This window comes from Orycteropus afer, unplaced genomic scaffold (assembly GCF_000298275.1).
Source record: "Orycteropus afer afer isolate SDZICR_OR568_19922 unplaced genomic scaffold, OryAfe1.0 scaffold00014, whole genome shotgun sequence".
Taxonomy (NCBI): domain Eukaryota; kingdom Metazoa; phylum Chordata; class Mammalia; order Tubulidentata; family Orycteropodidae; genus Orycteropus; species Orycteropus afer.
Window position 1 is genome coordinate 15,574,433 of NW_006921601.1, and position 19,694 is coordinate 15,594,126.

At 35.7% G+C, this 19,694-nt stretch overlaps 1 protein-coding gene across 1 annotated transcript in view; it reads left to right on the forward strand.

Annotated features, from left to right (window-relative positions):
- CUNH11orf58 (chromosome unknown C11orf58 homolog) overlaps nucleotides 1-14,748 on the forward strand; it is a 16,748-nt gene extending 2,000 nt beyond the window's left edge. The window contains exons 2-5 of the mRNA XM_007955468.2: nucleotides 3,230-3,313; nucleotides 11,736-11,796; nucleotides 13,604-13,713; nucleotides 14,518-14,748. Of these exons, the coding sequence (XP_007953659.1) occupies nucleotides 3,230-3,313; nucleotides 11,736-11,796; nucleotides 13,604-13,713; nucleotides 14,518-14,748 (486 nt within the window). The remainder of the gene's footprint in view (nucleotides 1-3,229; nucleotides 3,314-11,735; nucleotides 11,797-13,603; nucleotides 13,714-14,517) is intronic.
- Nucleotides 14,749-19,694: the final 4,946 nt, after the last annotated feature.

Consider the following 19,694-nt stretch of genomic DNA (forward strand, 5'->3'; position numbering starts at 1 on the left):
TTTTTTAAATATAAATTGTAGAAAATCAACTAATCATAATAAGTAGTTGGTCAGCAGTTTTCTAGCAAGTATCATCTGCATAGAAATTTTTTTTGTCTACGTTGTATACTAATTAGGGGTAACAAAATATTTTAAAAGCTATTGAAAAGTGACACTGAATCACAAAATAGAACTCTGGGAAAATGCTAACAATGTATAAGCAAATTCTAAGTAAGAAGTATGTTTCAAAAAGGGTGTTAGGGGTGTTGCTCTTAGCTGCCTTCCACTCAGCCCCCAACTCATGACAACTCTGTGCCCAACAGAAGAAAATGCTGCCTGGTTCTGTGTCATCCCTGGGATCTGTTGCCAGTCTCACTGTTGTGATCCCTAACGTTTTCATTGGCTGATTTTTGAAAGTAGAACACCAGACCCCTCTTCCTAGTCTGTCTTAGTCTGGAAGCTCCACTGAAACCTGTTTCGCATCTTAGCAACACCCAGGCCTCCACTAACAGATGGTGGTAGCTGTATATGAGGTACATTGGCCAGGAATTAACTTGGGTATCCTGCATGGAAAGTAAGAATTTACTACTAAATTTCCACCACCCTTAAAAATTGTTTCATTTTTAGAGTGGAGAAATGAAAGCTATTTTTCTTTCTTTTTTTTTTTTTTTTTTTAAGGAGTAGGGAGATTAATTTTAGCAACTGGTGGAGAGCCCTCTAAGAATTTACCAGGTACCCATATGTAGAATGCAGCACTTGGGCAAGGTACTTCCTGTGATACTCTACGGTCTTTGAAAGGAAGACCCAGAAGGACTTAATAATTGAAGAAAATGTTAAGAAGTTGTAGATGACAGAGTTGTTCATGTAAACACATTGAGGATGTTTCTTTTAATAGAAATAGAGAATTTGGGGAAAGTTTTGGATTTTAGACTATTTTTCATTGTATACATTTTTTTAAACTAGTTCATAGATACTTTCATATGCTCTGTCATATTTGATCGTGTACAGTATGATGGGAAGAAACCAGATGGCTTAAGACCAGAGGATCTAGGCAAGTCTAGCCTCTCTGTACCTCAATGTACTTATTTGTTAAATAGACTGTTGGAAGGGGTTCTTGAAATAATAAGTGAAAAGTGATTTTAAGTTGTAAAATACTGTACAGCTGATGGTGTGTGCTATAGAGTCAATTCTGATTCATAGTGACCCTGTAGGATAATCAAACTGCCCCATGAGGTTTCCCAGGCTGTAATCTTTATACTGCAAGATGAAGCCCTTCTTGTTGAATGACTTTCTGGGTGAAAGTATATTTATTTTTTTGTCTCTCATGGATCTTTGAGTTGGAGAAAAGTCAACTAGTACATCATCATTCAAGGACTCATAGTCTGAGATTTTTGCATATATAATTAATTTCACCATCATTAACATAGAGTGCTACTTCAAGTAACCTGTCATTTTACACTTTTCTTCTGATTCATCAGATGATTGTGAAATGCCTTCCTTTGTTAGTTTTCTTGTCTTTCCTATTATGGATAGAAAATGAAAAATTTTGAATTCCCAACTGGAACACTAAAAGCAGGCAATAGAGGTGTGGTGTCTTTTTGAAAGTTGGTGATGTGATACTTTGGGCAACATAATAACATTCTTCTACCTTTTTTTTTTTTTTTGTAATTTTAGCCATTTTTAGCATAGTTGGGAATAATTTATGTATTATAATGAAATCTTATATTTGTTTCAACACGTAGGGATAAATATCAGTAAGATTCTATAATATTTCTTAGATTTATAAAATGGTCCAGTGGACCCATTTGACAATTGCAAGATAGGATGAATTTCATTCTGTCCTTTTAAAAAAAAAAAAGTAAATTCACTCTGTTCTTTTGAAGACCTCTAAGAAGGAATAAAATTCATGACATACCAATCCTTACAAATAATAATTGTTGTTAGGTCCCACCAAGTCATTTCCAACTGATAGTGACACTTTGTACAACAGACTGAAACACTACCCAGTCCTGCATCATCCTCATGATTATTGTTATGTTTGAGCCCATCGATCCAGCCACTGTGTCAGTCCATCTTGTTGAGGATCTTCCTCTTTTTCACAGACCTTCTACTTTACAAAGCATGGTGTCCTTCTTCAGGGATTGATCCCTCCTGATAGCATGTACAAAGTATGTCAGATGAAATCTTAACCATCCTTGCGTCTAAGGAGCATTGTGGCTGTACTTCCAACACAGATTTATTCATTCTTCTGGCAGTCCATTATACATTCTTCATCGACACCACAATTCAAACACATCAATTCTTCAGTTTTTCTTATTCATTGTCCAGCTTTCACATGTGTATGAGGAGCCTGAAAATACCATGGCTTGGGTCAGGTGCACCTTAGTCCTCAAAATGACATCTTTGCTTTCTAACACTTTAAAGTGGGTAGCAGATACAAATTTGTAGCAGATACAAATAATTAGAACTGCTCAAAAAGAATCTGAAATATAAAAAGTGGATCCACTGGACCCTGATGGTATACTGTTCCTTAGAATATCACTGGAGTCCCTGGGTGTTGCAAACAGTTAATGTGCTCAGCTGCTAACCAGAGGTTGGAAGTTCTTGTCCACCTAAAGGCACCTCAGAAGAAAGGCCTGGTCTACTTCTGAAAAATCAACTATTAAAAACCCTAGGGAGCACAGTTCTGCTTTGACACATGTGGGGTTGCCATTGACTCAGAATCGACAATAGCAACTGGTTCAGAATATCACTAAAGCCAAAAAAAAAATTTTTTTTTAAGCCGGAATTATTAACTTCAACTAACAACAATATAGACTTCAGGGTTCAGGATACTAGGTGCTGTAGGCTTCTGCAAGGCTCTAGAGTGGTTCTCAGAGTGTGGTCCCCACATCAGCAGTAAGCATCACATAGGAAATTAAACATCCAGACCCTTTGAAACAGAAACCCTGAGGGTTGAGCCCAGCAGTCTTTTTAACATGCAGGTCCTCTGGGTGATTCTCAGGCAAGCAAATATTTGAGAACCACAGCTCTGACTACAAATAGCTAAAGGATTCTGCTTTGAGGTAATAGGGAGTATATTTTAATCCAAATATAATGCATATGTTTAATTTCATAAGCAAGAATGGTGATCCAATTCCTAGGTAAAACTGAGAAAAAAAAAACTTGGGAGTTACTGGGTACACTTTAAGTTGTTTGTTTGTTTTTAACTTTTATGTACAAAACTTAATCAGGCTCATTTGTTTTCTAGCTTGGATCTAGCAATTGGGAGGCAGCAGACTTAGGTAATGAAGAGAGAAAACAAAAGTTCTTGAGACTTATGGGAGCAGGAAAGGTAAGAAGCATCAGTGTCTTTATCTTTTCTGTGAAAATATGCCAATTTTTATGTGTGTTAAGTGAGAACTGAATACACTTAGATCCCATTTATTTAACAGACCTAACCTAGTACTTGAAGGAGCTCTGGTGGTGTAGTGGGTAAGACCTTTGACAGCTAACCAGAAGGTCAGCAGTTCAAACCTGCCAGGTGCTCTGTGGGAGGAAGATGAGGCAACCTACTTTCTGTAAAGATTTACAGCCTTGGAACCCAGTGAGGGTCACTATGAGTCAGAATCAACTTGATGGCAGTGGGGCAACTTAGTACTTAAAATTTATACTATTTGTGGTAGAAGTTATTTCTACACAAGTTATTCTGTAGGAATAGAGATCTCTGTCCAAAGCCAATTAGGTCTGTCATAGTTTATAACTCCCTGTAGCCCTTGAAGTTGTGGTCAAGGGAATGTCCTTTGTCAAAAACATAATTAAAATATTTGTAATATATTTTAAAATGTCTCTCAGTTTGATGTGTTTATATAATAGAAGGAAGGACGTCTGGTGGTATAATGTTTAAGGCACTTGGCTGCTAATCAGAAGTCAAGGGATCACATCCACAGGCCACTCTGTGAGAGAAAGATGAGGCAGTCTGCTTCCATAAAGATTTACAGCCTTGGAAACCCTATGAGGCAGCTCTATTTGATCATAAAGGGTCATTGTGAGTCAGAATTTACTAGATGGCAATAGGTCTGGGTCATAGTGACCCTTTAAGACAGAATAGAACTGTCCCATAGTATTTCCAAGGCTGTAAATCTTTATGGGGGAACTCTAGTAGCATAGTACCTAAGGCACTTGACTGCTAACCAGAAGGCTGGTGGTTCAAACCCACCAGCCACTCCTCAGAAGGAAGGTTGAGCAATCTACTTGCTCTAATACTGCCTCGGTAACCCAAGGAGGGGTTGCTATGAGTCGGGTCCAACTCGACAGCACATAACAACAACAACAACAAACAGATCTTTATGGAAGCAGACTGCCTCATTCTTCCACAAAGTGGCTGATGGGTTTGAATTGCCAAACTTTTGGTTAGTAACCAGATACCTTAACCACTATGCCATCAGAGCTCCTTTTGGTACTGTAGAAGGTATAAATCATAAGTGCCAGAAAAACACTGCCTATTGGAAAATACATTCTTATTCCTAGGAATTCATTTTTAAATGCAAATATGATAGTTTCTAAACATTTTTTATAAGCAAGTAAAACCAATTTCCTAACATTGTTCCAATAGTCTTTTTACAAACCAAATTTGGATAGCAAGGAAAGGTTTTTTTCTCTTTCAAGCTCCTTAAAATGAAGTTCTGCCCTTTATTTTTATTATACACATAGGAATGTATTCATGAGTTTTACCAACCATATTGACTATTACATGCCATCCACTGTATTAGTTCCTGTGGTCACATAGATCAGTAGCACATGTATGGAGCCATCATGTAATGGAGGAAATTACACAGTAACAATACAGAATTATAATTGCTTTAAAAGCCATGCACATAGTGCTAAGGAAACATTGCATTGTTCATTAGAAGTATTCTTTTATTTGTATCTAGCTATATAATTTCATTTGCGTTTTTTTCTATGAGATTTGCCTGAAGCATCAAAAAGGGAAAGTGGAAACATGAAAGCAACTCATTTAACTGGGCTTTTGGAAAGAAAATATTTAGATTGACTGAATTTTCTAATTACCTGAGAACTTTTTTTGTGTAGTAAAATTGTTCATGATAAGAACGCTTAGGGCATAATATGTACTTATCTTTCAAATGTATATTAGTTATATTAGTATTACTTGACATAATTGTATGTATATCTTTTAAATTAATTGGTTCACACCTACATTTTTAGAATATTTCGTACATTAATCTTCAGTCTGTCCACCATATGTGCTAAATCCACTTTGAAAGAAGTTTCGGGAAAAATACAGAAAATTAAAGTTATCTCTGAAAAATTGTGATATTTAAGTACTTGAGGAGACGCATAATGACTTTCCTTCAGATAACCCAAAATGCTTTTAATGAGCTCTATGATTAATAGGAGTTTTTTTAAAGAATATACGTACTCATCATTTTCAACTATCTCATCATCCTACTATTTTGCACATTAATGATGTACACCTGGCAGTAGTAACAAACACAGCCGTGTAAGGCAAGATTCAAGCTGGCTGTTATGAATAAGCTTGTGTGTCAGCTTGGCTGGGCTAAGATTCTCATTGATTTGACAATTATGTAATGATGTAAATTTGGCAATGTGTAATGATACTATCATCCTCCATTTTTGCATAACAACCTAGTCTTTGCAGCCTAACCATGTCAGTAAGTGAGGAGTGAGTGTAGAATATTTTAAATGACTGTTTAGAATGACTTTGTAGATTTGATAAAACAAATGCAAATCTAGATTTGTTTCTGCACCTTTTTTTTTTTTTCAATTTTTATTGTGATTTGGGTGAAAGTTTGGAGCAAATTCATCTTCCATACAGCAGTTCATTTAAATTTTGTCTCATGACATTGACTGCAGTTTCCCACAGTGCAACAGCTGTCCTCCCACTTCCTCCCCATAGTACCTCTTCCCTGTGTCCTTCCCTCCCACGTACTCCTGCCCCACAAGCTGTCTCCCTGTGTATACGCAGCCCTTCTATTCTCCCATGATTGATCTCTCCAAGGCATGTATCTACCTAATATAAATGTAAATATTGTAATGTAGTATAAAGGCTCATATACCTGTTTTCTGTTTGGCTGGAAGCCACAGGGTTCAATTCCAGATCTGAAGGGCTGTGAGTGGCCATAGTGTCAGGTGTTTCTGCATCTTTTTAATTAGCAAATAAAAGTGAACAGGAGAATATAAGTTTTTCCTTTAGTCTTACATATAGATTGCATTAATGACAAACGTTTATTTTTTGTTGGTCAGATTGGCCTGCTCATTGTTGGTTTCCTACTTATGTTTTATTGTCCTTAGTTGTTGTTACTGAACATTGTAGTACCAAAATAGATACTTTAAAATGATTTGATGTGTGTATATAAATTATATTTATATATATATATATATATATATATATATATATATATATATATATATATATACATATATAATATATATATAAAATATATACACACACACACACACACACACACACACACACACACATACACCCAAAAAAAACCAGGAAACCAAACTCACTGCATCAAGTCGATTCCGATTCATAGTGACCCCCATTGGGTTTCTGAGGCCATAAATCTTCTGTGCACGTACGCACTTCGGGTGCAAACTTACAGAGCAAAATTAGTTTTACATTCAAAGGTTCATGTTCATTTGATTTCATTTATCATCCCCAACCCTAATCTACTCCCCTGCCCAGTACCCCCCACTCCTGGTGCCTTTCTTAACTGTGCATTCCTGTTTGTCCAGCTTTCCTTCATGTGAATGCTGCCCCTCTGGTGCCCAATGGCTGACTGCTCCAAGGGGTGTATCACCATAGAGTAGGTGGGTGCATTGCTGTGGGTTGGGTATTCTGCATGTAAGTCTTTCTACTGTTGGGCTGAGAGCCCTTGGGAATGAGTCCCATCCCAGGCCCAAAGGGTATCCCGGGGCCGTAATCTTAGGGGTCCCACCAGACTCCATCTGACCAGTAACTCCAGTCATTATTGTGTTTTCTGAGGCTGTAAATCTTTACAGAAGTAGTGCTCCATCTTTCTTCTGTGGAGCAGCTGGTAGGTTTGAACTGCTGACCTTCAAGTTAGCAGCCAAAAATGCCTTATCTAGTACACCACCAGAGCTCCTTTTATACACACACACATACACAAACACATCAATAAAAGAAATACTGTGTATTCATTTTTCAGATAAAGGTTTATACTTATATTTGATGTAATAGTGTTTAGGAATAGGTAGATCTTTGGATTTTGGGGGGAACAGTTATACTCTTCCCTACTTTCTGTACCTTCTGTGATTATGTCTAATGTTTCAGAATTGTGGTTAGCCAAGATTTTATAATACTTGAGACCTTAAATATATATCTGAACAGAAGATTTTATTGACATAGAATGAATTATATGTGAATGATATGTTTGACTAGATGACACTGTGTGTACATGCATACATACACACATACCCATCTACTACTACTCTCTGCATATAGCACACTGGCTTCCTAGCTGCTTATTGAACGCTCCCTAATAAACTCGTGTAGGCATTGGTTCTCAAAGTTTAGTGTGCATCAGAAATTTCCACAAGTTTCTCTCTCTTTTCTTTTCTTTTTTTTTAAACTGTATATTGTGATATTGGTGAAAGTTTACAGAGCAAATTGGTTTTCCATTCAATAATTCATGTACATTTTGATTCATAACATTGATTGCAATGCCCAGTGTAACAGTATTTGTCCCCCTTCCTCCCTGTGTTTACCATTTGCATTCATCCTTCTTTCTTATCCCTTCCTGCCTTCTGAGCTTTATCCATGGGCCAATGCTGCCCTTGGTCGGTTATTCTAAAAGTGTGTACCTCCCTGGTGTCATTGTTCACCTTTCAGGCCTGTCAACTGTTGAAAGTTGAGCCATGGAGATGAGTTTGGTTCCAGGCCTGAAGGGTATCTAAGGGCCATAATCTCAGAGGTTCCACCAGTTTCTGTCAGACCAGTAAGCCTGGTCTTTTTCATGATTATGAGTTTTGTTCCACATTCTTTTTCCTGCTCAATCCAGGACCCCCTCTTGCAATCTCTTTCAGAAAGATCAGCAGTGGTAGCTGGGCACCATCTAGTTCTTCTGATCTCATGGTTGTGGAGGCTGGGGTTTACAATAGTCCTTAGGACTATTTCCTTGCATCTTTGGTTTTCTTCACTCTTCTTTGGGAGACACCAATAGTTACACCTTAGATGCCACTCACAAGTTTTAAGACCCCTGTTGCCACTTACCAAAACAGGATGTAGAATGTAGTCTTTTTGGACTGTGTTATGCCAGTTGACTTTGATGTCCCCCAAGACTGGTCCTGAGCCTCCAGGCCCAGCAGGTGACGCATTTCTTCTAGGTGTTTGGTTATGACCAAGAAGTTTTCATAACTTTATCCCCTATATGCTTCATTATATCATGGATATATTTGCAGCATGTATAAATACATGTGTAGAAATAGCTCCTGTCAGACAGATGTATATTTATATGTTGTTGTTCTTGTTACGTGCCATTGAATTGGACCTGACTCATAGCGACCCCTTCTTGGGTTTCCAAGGCAGTATCACTATGGAAGTGGATTGCCCCATCTTACTTCCAAGGAGTGGCTGGTGGGTTTGAACCGCCAGCCTTCTGGTTAGCAGTCAAGTGCCTTAGTCACTATGCTACCAGAGCTCCTTATATTTATATACAGATATAGATATATACATAGATAAGTATCTTCATGGGTATAGTCCCATTTGCTTTTCCACACCTGGTCAGCTTGTGTTTCTATGTATCCACTCGGATTTTTATTACTTCAAGATTTTGTATGAAACAGCATTTAGCTTCATTGTCTTTAACTCTTGTGCCCCCTCCTTTGCCCTGATCATTTTGTGCCAACCTCCCCCTTACTGTGTATTGCCTTTCCCTTCACCCAAGTTAAAGTAGTGATTTAATTTACCCTCCTATTCCCTCCCATCTTGGAAACCCAAGGAGGGGTCGCTATGAGTTGGGTCTGACTCGACAGCACATAACAACAACAACAACATTCCCTTCCAACCTAGTAACCTTCAAAGAATGCTTCTTTCTATGAGTAAACTTTTTCTTGACTTTTTATAGTAGTGGTCTCATATAATATTTGATTTGATTTTGTATAATATTTTGTCCCTTTGTGACTAATTTCACTCACATAATATTTTCCATATTTATCCATGTTACGAAGTGTTTCACAGATTCATCATTATTCTTTAACATGCGTAGTATTCAGTTGTGGGTATGTACAGTTTGTTTATCCATTCATCCATTGATGGACACTTAGGTTGTTTCCATCTTTTTGCTATTGAGAATAATATTGCTATGAATGTGCATCTGCATGTATCTGTTTGTGTCATAGCTCTTATTTCTGTAGATTGTATACCTAGTAGTAGAACTGCTAGATCATACGGTATTTTTATTTCCAACTTTTTAAGGAACTGCCATACAATTTTCCACAGTGGTTGCATCATTTTACCTTTCCATCTAGCAGTGTATGAGGGTTCCATTCTCTCCACACCCTCACCAGCATTTGTTGTTTTCTGATTTTTTGAACTATGCCTTTAATGTAGGGTGAGATGATACCTCCTTGTTGTTTTGATTTGCATCTGTCTAATGGATAATTAACATAAGCATTTCTTTTTGTATTTGTTGGCTGCCTGAATATCTTCTTTGGTGACATGTTTCTTCATGTCCTTTGCCCATTTTTTGATTGCTTTGTCTTTTTGTTGTTTTAAAGTTTTCTATAAATTACAGAGATTAAAACTTCTTTCCCAGTCTATAGGTTCTCTTTTTATTTTTTCTCTTTTTATTTATTTTTTTGACAAAGTCTTTTTGAGGCACATAGATGTTTAATTTTTAGAAGGTCCCAGTCATCTAGTTTGTCTTCTGCTGCTTGTGTACTTTTAATTATGTTTGATAGTGCATTTATGCCATGTATCAGAGCTGTAAGTATACCTTTGTTTTTTTGTTTTGTTTTATGACGATCTTTATGGTTTTAGGTTTTACAGTTAGATCTTTGATCCATCTTGAGTTAGTTTTTGTATATTGTAAGAGATATGGTTCCTGTTTCATTTTTCTGCAAATGTATACCCGGTTTTGCCAGCATCATTTGTTAAAGAGATTCTCTCTTTCCCCTTTAATGGGTTTTGGCCTTTTGTCAAAGATCAGCTATCCATAGGTGAATGGATTTACTTCTGGGTTCTCAATTCTGTTGCATTGGTGTGTGGGTCTGTCATTGTACCAATACCAGGCTACATCGTAGGTTTTGAAATCAGAGAATCTGAGAGCTTTTTTCTTCTTTAGTAGCGCTTTGCTTTTCAAGGGTCTTTTTCCTTTCCATAGAAAGTTGGTCATTAGTTTTTCTCTCTTTTTAAAGATCAATGATGCAGTCTGGTCAGGATTGTGTTATATCTGTAGATCCTTTTGGGTTATCATTTTTACAGTGTTGTCTTCCTATCCATGAACTTGGCATATTCTTCCATTTATGTCAGTTCTCTTTTGATTTCTTGTGGCAGTGTTTTATAGTTTTCTTTATATAGGTCGTATGTGTCTTTGGTTAGATTTATTCCTAAGTACATCTTTTGGACCATTCCCAAGTTTCTGATTCAGTAAATGGGATTGGGAGGTGTTGGAGACAAAGAAGTTGTATTACTAACAAGTTCCCAAGTGATTGATGGCCCTGCTAGTTTAGAGAGTACACTTTGAGAACCACTGCCTTAATGCATTGCTGTTCCCTGTATCTGAAATGCCCTTCTCCCTAGTCAGTATCTGTATGACTAAGCCCTGTGTCTTTACAAAAAGACAAATTTCCCTACTATCTGAAAGTAAAGCATTCCTGTGGAACTTTTGGAAGCTGAAATGGCATAAAGCGAAGAAACAAATACCATTAATATACAGGAAAATTTTTTGAACATTCCAAAACCCAAAAAATAACCTACCAAATCATACCAAAACCAAACTCCCTGCCATCGAGTTGGATCTGACTCATAGCAACCCCTCCTTGGATTTCTGAAGCAGTATCACTATGGAAGTAGATTGCCCAGTTTTCCTTCTGAGGAAGGATAAGACATAAAACCTAAAATAGCACTAACATAGAGTGTCCACAGACACAATTCAAAACTTGGTGCAAGATGCTTAAATGTCGTTCCCAGTGAGGGAGCTGGGCTACAAACACTCTTCCTGCTCAGGGCATGAACTACCTGTGTAACAGCTTGCTGCCAAACAAGCATTGGACCTAGTTTAGCTTTTTCGCCTTTTTTTGTAAACACGAAAATCCTCTTCAGATTTCTTTCAGGTAGGGAAAACAGGTACTAATGTGGGTCTTGTGTAAAAGTGAAGTGGTATAAAGTGAACTTTTGAAAAGTAGATGATAACGTGTATGTTCCCAGTGGGTCCTATCCAATCTAACTCATTTAAGATTCCATCGTGATCCCTATCCGCACTTTGTATTTTCTAACTCTCTTTCCCTGCTCTTTTTCCTTCGTTTCTTTTTTAAATGGCACTTACTACCTCGTAACATACTATTAATATACTTTCTTGATTATATTTATTAATAGTCTGCCTTCCCTCCCCACTGCCACTTCCATAAAGGAAGGCTCTTAAATTTGGTCTTTTAATTCAGTCTCCTTTTCTTCACTGTATCCAAACACCTGATACAGTCAGGAACATAATAGACACTTAATTATGTTGAAGATCTCAAATTCTAATACATTTTCTACTTTATTATAGAAAGAACATACTGGTCGTCTTGTTATAGGAGATCACAAATCAACATCTCACTTCCGAACAGGTGAGAAAGTAAAATATAATTATAGTTGTTGTTGTTGTTATGTGCCGTGGAGGTGCTAAATTTGATATGAAATACTTGTACTTATTTTGAGATACTCTCACTTATGTAATTAATTGTGTTAATGATTAAAACATTAGAATTGAAAAGTTCACATATAAACATTACCTTGTGTTTACATATGTCATGTGTAAACATGTTACATATGTCATGTAAAGATTAGTATGTACTTTGATTTAAAAGATTGGAGAGTATATATCAATATGATATTCTAACTAAAAAACTAACCATCTTCTGCCTTAATTTTTAGTGACCCAGACATATATTTTAATTGTAATGTTTTGTGCTTCATCTTGCCAGCTGTGGCATAGGTGGTTTATATTCTTCCTTTTATTTTTTAAATTATTTTAATATAGTTGCTAAAACTGCTATAGTTGGCATATATAATAGTTTTTTAGTTTATTCATAAGTTTTGTTTTGAAATTTTTTAACAGTATGAGCTAATTGCAGAGCCTGAAGTTTCTTTTTTTTAAGAGAAAAATTTTTAAATACTGAAAATAAATTTAGATTTGAATTTGGTCTACTAAAAAGTGAAATTTTCTCTTATTTAAAATTGATTGTAATTGTGGACATTATTAATAACAAGGTGTGGTGAAATGACCTGGATTATATTTAACAAAACTTATATTTAAATTGACTACTCTGTAAACTCTTACCAAATAACAATAATAAATAGATAGATAGATAGACTTTATACTGATCTTTAATATGTAGCACATTTTCAAAATTCATAGTTCTTTTATTTTTCTGGTGTTAGAGCCATTATTTAAAATTGATTTCCATTGACAAAAAGTGTCCCTGACTTTGCTGAATAGAAAAATATTTAATTGCTACACTTATTCTTTTAAAATTGGAAGGTTTTGAAGAAAAATAATGCAAAGCACCACCATTTGTGATTAAAAGTGAAATTCCTCTTATGTTTCCAAATTAAAATGTCATATACCAGAAACTTCAATGGGATTGGTAATGTTCTAGTTCTTAAGTGATAGAGGTTTATAGGTGTTTGTTTAGTGTTCTGTTCATAAGAATATATGTAAAATTTTAAACATTGGATAGTAAAATAATATTTTAAGATTAAGTTATGTTGTTTTTATAAACGGATAAGCAAAGAGGCATAAAAGTGTGCTTTTAGAAAGTCATTTGATACAGGTCTTTTCTGAGCAGAATTGCCTGCCTTCACTACTTTTATTCAGACAGAACTTTTGTTTATAGGAGGTTTTTTTTTTTTTTTTTCCCCCAATAACCAGGAGATAACTTTCACTTTTAAAAGAACAGTCATTTATTACACTATAACAAGTTAAATATTTAATACCCCAAACTACTAGGAATTGTTTAATTAATATTTAACTTCAAGCAGCTTTTTCTGAGACTCTTGTATAAGGGTCTGTGCTCTGTATATAAGCAGTCCTCCACTGTGTGCTGGAACAATAAGGGTTACTTTTAATACAAAGACTAAGTGTTTGGAAGTTATAAACCACAAGTTCTTCATCTTTTATATAATGAAACCCATTTGTAGTTCAGAGTGTTAGTTACCAGAGACGTGTTCATAAATACATCCTCCAGGTATTTTTATTCTGTATTAGGTAACCACCTGGGATATAGAAACTTATCCACAAAATTCATTGTGAAATTAGTTACAACTAGAGAAATCAGCCCTAAATATAATAGCATATGTATTATGGGTTTTTTGTGTAATCAAATGTTTTTATTAATTTGACTGAAACATAACCAAAGTACACTGGAAATGCAGGGGAAGAAGACAAGAAAATTAATGAAGAACTGGAGTCTCAATATCAGCAAAGTATGGACAGTAAATTATCAGGAAGATACCGACGACATTGTGGACTTGGCTTCAGTGAGGTAGTAATTAACTTACTTTAATTGGGAGAGAATTTTCATTTTGATACCATTTTATTACCACTTGACTGTAAGATTACCCTAGCAATCAAGAATCCTATGTAGAATGCTTTCTTTATACAATTACTTATTTTTTTGTATGGCCATCTAGTTCTTTGTAGATAATCTGAAGAGGGTTTTTTGTTGTTGTTGTTAGGCTTTTATACATATATTGTCAGATAGCAGCTTAAGGTAAATTTGGCTTAGATATTTATTAGGGCCCACCCTTAATAAACATGCCTGCCTACAAGTTAGATTAAATGTTTGATGGAAATGAAACATTGGTATAGGAGAGAGTTCTTTCTCAGTTGTTTCCTAAGTGATCTCTTTTCGTATTATGAATTAATGTGAAACTACTGGTTAAGTACTCCAAAGTAATAAAATATGCAAAACATTGGTAACTGTTTTCCACATGAAGATAAATGGTTAATTTGCTTTATTAAAAAAAATATTGTTTTTTTCAGGAAATTTTAATACAGAGTTTTCATAGTAGGGGGATGGAAGCTAGTGACTGGTCCTCAGAGACCATCTTAAAACAGAAGCCTACTCAGGGCCCAGTATTTAAAACAGATGAATGAATATAGAGATCCTTGATTCCTCAGTCCTCATCATCCCTCTGCAGCTTTTGATCAGATCCAGTTTTAAAACCATTGATTTAATGGCTAGTAAGTGGGCTGCTTTTAAAACTCTGACAAAAATGAGGGTATTTTCCAATTTTTGTACTAGGAAACTTATAAAAAGAAAGAGCCTGTTGATTAATGTTTTTAGGTAGAAGATCATGATGGAGAAGGTGATGTGGCTGGAGATGATGATGATGATGATGACTCACCTGATCCTGAAAGTCCAGATGACTCTGAAAGTGATTCAGAGTCAGAGAAAGAAGAATCTGCTGAAGAACTGCAAGCTACTGAACATGCTGATGAAGTAGAGGATCCCAAAAACAAAAAAGATGCAAAAAGCAATTATAAAATGATGTTTGTTAAATCCAGTGGTTCATAACTTCCAAACACTTAGTCTTTGTATTAAAAGTAAGCCTTATTGTTATAATGCACAGTGGAGGACTGCTTATAGAGCACAGACCTTTGTATTATAATTTTTAAAAAGGCCCTTTTAAATAATTACAAAGAGTGTTTGCTTTCAGATGCCATGGGTTACACTTTTATGGGCATGACTATAACCATTTTTGTAAAGGGTAAGAGTTGTATAAAATAAATAAACAACAGTACTCAGCTTCCTTTCATATTAGCAACATCAACTCTCTAACCTTACTTTCATACTCCTTCTAATGCAGTTATGGGGGAGACTTTTGAAAACAAGTAATGTTTTGTGATTTTTCTTTTTTTCCTGTGTGATAGCTGTCTTATCATTTTTTGTTCTTTCCTCTCTCTCTCTTATAAAAAGTTAATTGATACTGTGATATGTTCGTGAAAAATACTTCTTTTTATTATACTTTGTTATAGTAGAATTGTTTATCATGGATATTTCTCCTAATAATAATCTAAGTTAATTTTGGCAAAAAGATTAGGTTCTTAGTTTACTCTTAATGATTTGGCTGTACTATTTTGGACCAAAGCAACATGAGAGCAAGTACTTTCACACTCGTTAGGATAGACTGACAACTGTCATAAATCTGGACTGTGACCCCAAACAGTTTTTATATAATTTGAATTACATCATATGTTAAAATTTTTATAAAAGTTGGCCAATTTTTACAGAAGGAATTATTTCTATGATCATTTGGGTCCTATTCAGGATTATGTGAAAACGGAAGTTTTATTTATTTATTTATTTATTTGAGGTAATGTGTGACCAAAGTTGATTTTTTTCCCTAAAGCCTAATTTAGAGAAAGCAGTTTACCACATTTGGTTGTGATACCTTTATCTTCATTATTTAAAAATTAGGAACAGGCTTATTGAACAAGAAGCTGAAACAAATTCTCATCATTTTTATCTCAATATACCATTATCATCTAATTATAAAAAATAAGTATTACTTTCTAATTTTACTACTGTTTCTGTTGGAGTAAGGGTGGAGTCATCTGGCTGTGGTTACGTGGTTGATTCATTCAACAGATTAACACAGACTGCCTTACGGCCTAGTCAGTGATCTTTGAATAACTGGGTCCAAAATAATATTTCTAACTGATGTTGAAAGGCTTGAATAAACCTAGTTGTGAACTGGACTACTACTACATGTTTAGTTGCCTAGGTATGTGTTGAGTGTTTCTTTTTAAGTATTCCTGTGTTGCTTTGAGATTTAGAATGTGTTAGAGAAGTAGCAACTAGAACAGGTAAGATTTCTGGTTTATGCAGTGCATCTGAAATATTCTTTATATGTTAGACCCTCAGTGGTTGTTTTGTTTTGTTTTTTCCTTATTTCTCACATTGTTTTAAAATCGATCTTACCCTGTATAGTAAAATGTTGAGTCAGTGGATAGTAGGCAGTACATATGACATTTAACAAATAATTGATTTGAACAAGTTTGGATTCATTCAACAAATTTTAGGTTGGCTACTGATTTTCAAACAGCTAGTCTGTGGCATTGCTTATTGCAGCTAGTTTAAGTAGAAAGAAAAGGACTTGGTATGTTTAAGAATTGAAGAGGGAGAGACCAGTATTATGTTTTAAAAAGTATTTTCATCATTTCATTGTTTAAATATGCTGGTTATTTATAAGTCTCAGTTCTAATACATAAGTAGAAGAGCCTTCTAAAGTGATAACTACACTGGAAGACCTTTTTTCTTCATCTCCATATTGAGAAATCCTAATTTCAATTCATGTATTATTGGATATTAAATAATTCAGGATTGGAATAAATTTAGGTCTTTGGTCCACGTGGCCTAGTGTCTCAGCACTACATTAAACGTGATGGCTCTTTTAAAGCATGAACACTGGGGTTTTTGTTTTTCTCTAATTAAATCAGAAAAAAAGCATTAATAGAAGACTGATGGATGCCATGCCATCTTAATATCCCTACTGAAAAATACAAGGTAGAAAGTAGATTATTTTCATGCAGTGAAGTAGACCATTCAGTGAAAAATTAAAATTTTCCCGTATTGTTGATAATTTCATATCTGAAATGTACAACTAATGTGCTTCTCCCATGTTTGCCTATACTCAAGTGTTTACCTATACCAGTGATCTAATAGTTTGTTTATTGAGAAGAATGTTTCCAGAAATACAGATTGCAATTTTATGTGAATTAATAGATAAAAAGTCCTCAAATTTATAATTTTTCAAATCTGGGAGAACTGAAGCCACCAAAAAATGTCTATTTTTGACATTTGATGGTTATTTGATGGAGAGCAGAAATATAGGTCACAATTTTTTTAGTGAATTTTGGGGAAATAATAAAACATTTCAACTGCCTGGTTTACTTCAATGACCATTTCCTACTCAGAGGACTTTTTGTTTCATTGTTACCACAAGCATATCCTGGATAGTTTAATACCCCAAAACAGCCTTATCTCTGAACTCACTAATTTAGAAATCGTACCCCTGATTTTATATTGCTTCCTTTACACCTGTTAAAGTCTGGTCATTGACATTGTTTTCACCTGCTTCATGAGCCCTGTCTAGATTTTAATTGATTTATCAATTTATTATCATTCTTGTCACTATCCCAGATAACCTTCCCCAGACCATGTTGGGGAAATTCCAACCCTAGATATATCTAGTCTTCCACAGAATATTCTGGAGAAAGCGTACCAAATGCACAAATTAATAATAACTAAAAATTAATGTTAACCAACCACAACACTGCCTATTGTCTTTAATTTTTTTTTTTTTTAAGCCTAGTCAACTGTTCGCCATTCTCCTTACAAGTATTTAAAACCTCTATTCTCAAACTTCTGGCCTTTCTTCACTCTTAAGATGCCCTTTCTATCTGACATATAAAGTAGAGTCCTTGGCCTTGAACTTCCGCTACTAAATCCACAACCTTGGAGAAGTGTTCTGTGTTCTGGGTCCTGTTCCACTGCTGCCATGTTGCTGAATGATTAGCTAAGTGACATTGAGCATAACTTGATCTCTTTGGGTCTCCTTTTATCATCTGTCAGATGAGGATAGCAGTAGTAACTACTTCATGCTTACTATGGGAACTAAAACAGTAAAAAGTTTAGCATGCTGGTTGACAGTAAATGCTCAATAAATTCTAGCCACTATGAATCCTTTGTACCTAGTGAACCTAGCGCTTTTGATGCTTGAACGTTCAACCTCTCCATCTGTTGACCCCTTTATGTCAGCATTTGCCCCTTGAGTATTTCACAAGTAATTGTTGCTAGATAACTTTTCAGCTGCAATCCTGTCTCCACACTTTCTAAGTCCAATTTATGAACTTGTTTCTATTGTCTGCTTCATTTTCATTCCCTTCCTCCTCAACCCATTCCAATATGGCTTCTACCAACCCTTGACAGAACTGCGCAGGAAGCTACTTTTATCAAATCAGTAATTTGCATGTTTCCAAAACAGGTACTGTACTGTTCTTTCCATTCCTGACTTGGTAGCAACATTTGCCATTGTTAATCAGTAGTCTTCAAGTGAATATGCACATGACGGGGTTCAGTAGTGATCTTGACTATCTGTACTTGTTCCTAATCAATCTGGAAAACTCCTTTCCCACCTCTCCTTTCACAGCCTTTCTCCTACTGGAGGGAAGAAAGGTGATACCTCTCAGCCATCTCAGATCTCACCATGGTTAATTGTCCCAGCAAGTAAAAACTTTAAAAGCTCCAAACAAAGGGACAATGTGAAACATTGGTGTTGAAGCCTGAATCGTTCCTTTTGTAAGTCAAGTGGCTTCCAATTACATGCCCTCAATAAAATTAGAGAACTGAATTGTCAGCAGATAAGTTTATTAAAACCAGTTATGAAAGACCACTATGATTTTTGGCCTGTAATTCCACAAGAGTTCAGAGGGTTCAGTGAAGTGTCTATAGAAATAGTTCAGAGGGTTCAGTGCTTTCATCTATAGAAATAGGAAAATTGAGGTTGAACCTTGCTTCCCCCACCCCCCTTTTGTTTTAAACTTTTTAGTATGATTTAATTAATATGACTTAAGCAGCCATGTTTTGAAAAAGCAAGCTCCAGCCATGAAAATGGAGAGCAATTGAAATTGTTGCAAGATAGGTGAAGACAAGAACTTGAACTAGGGTGGTAATGGGGAAGCGGTGAAAAACAAATGCACTTTGAAAGTAGAGCAAACAGAATCTGCTGAAAGATTGAATATAGCATTTGAGAGAGGATTTGAGAATGAGCAAAGTAAAGTGGAAGTAAAGAATTGACATTAAAATAGGGAAAACAGCAACTCATTTTTTAATGCTTCTTCCCAGATATTTCCAGGATTTTCTTTTCAGGGAGAGAGCAGACTAACAAATTTTCTCATCCAGGATTATGTGTGAGAGTTATTGTGGTGGAGATAGATGCTGTAGTTCACAGTACAGTCTCTCATCACCTCTGCCACTCTGACAGATTTTTCCTGCTTAGAACTTTCACCTTAGAGATGAGGCTCCAGCTAGCTTTCTCTGAGATCCTTCAGCAGCAGGTATCCTCCTGTAGTCTGTTTTGATAGGCTTCTGCCACTCTTTGACCCACTCGGAAACCCAAGGAGGGGTCGCTATGAGTTGGATCCAACTCAACGGCAGCGGGTTTGATTTTTTTTTAACCCACTTACTACTGTTAAGATCTTCAGATGTCACCTAGTTTTGTTGAAGTGGGGAGTTTGCACTTGTTTCTGATTTTCATTATTGCTTTTGACTGATTTCCAAGAGAAGAGAAATGATTTTCCTCTTCAGTCTCCAAACTGGAAGTACACCTAAATTACTATGGCTTGAATCCCCACCCCACTCTTGGGAAACATCTCACAATTACTTCTGGCATGAGAAAAACCAAAGGAATACATCCTGTATATTTCCCACAGAGTATGCTTACCATACTTAACAAACAA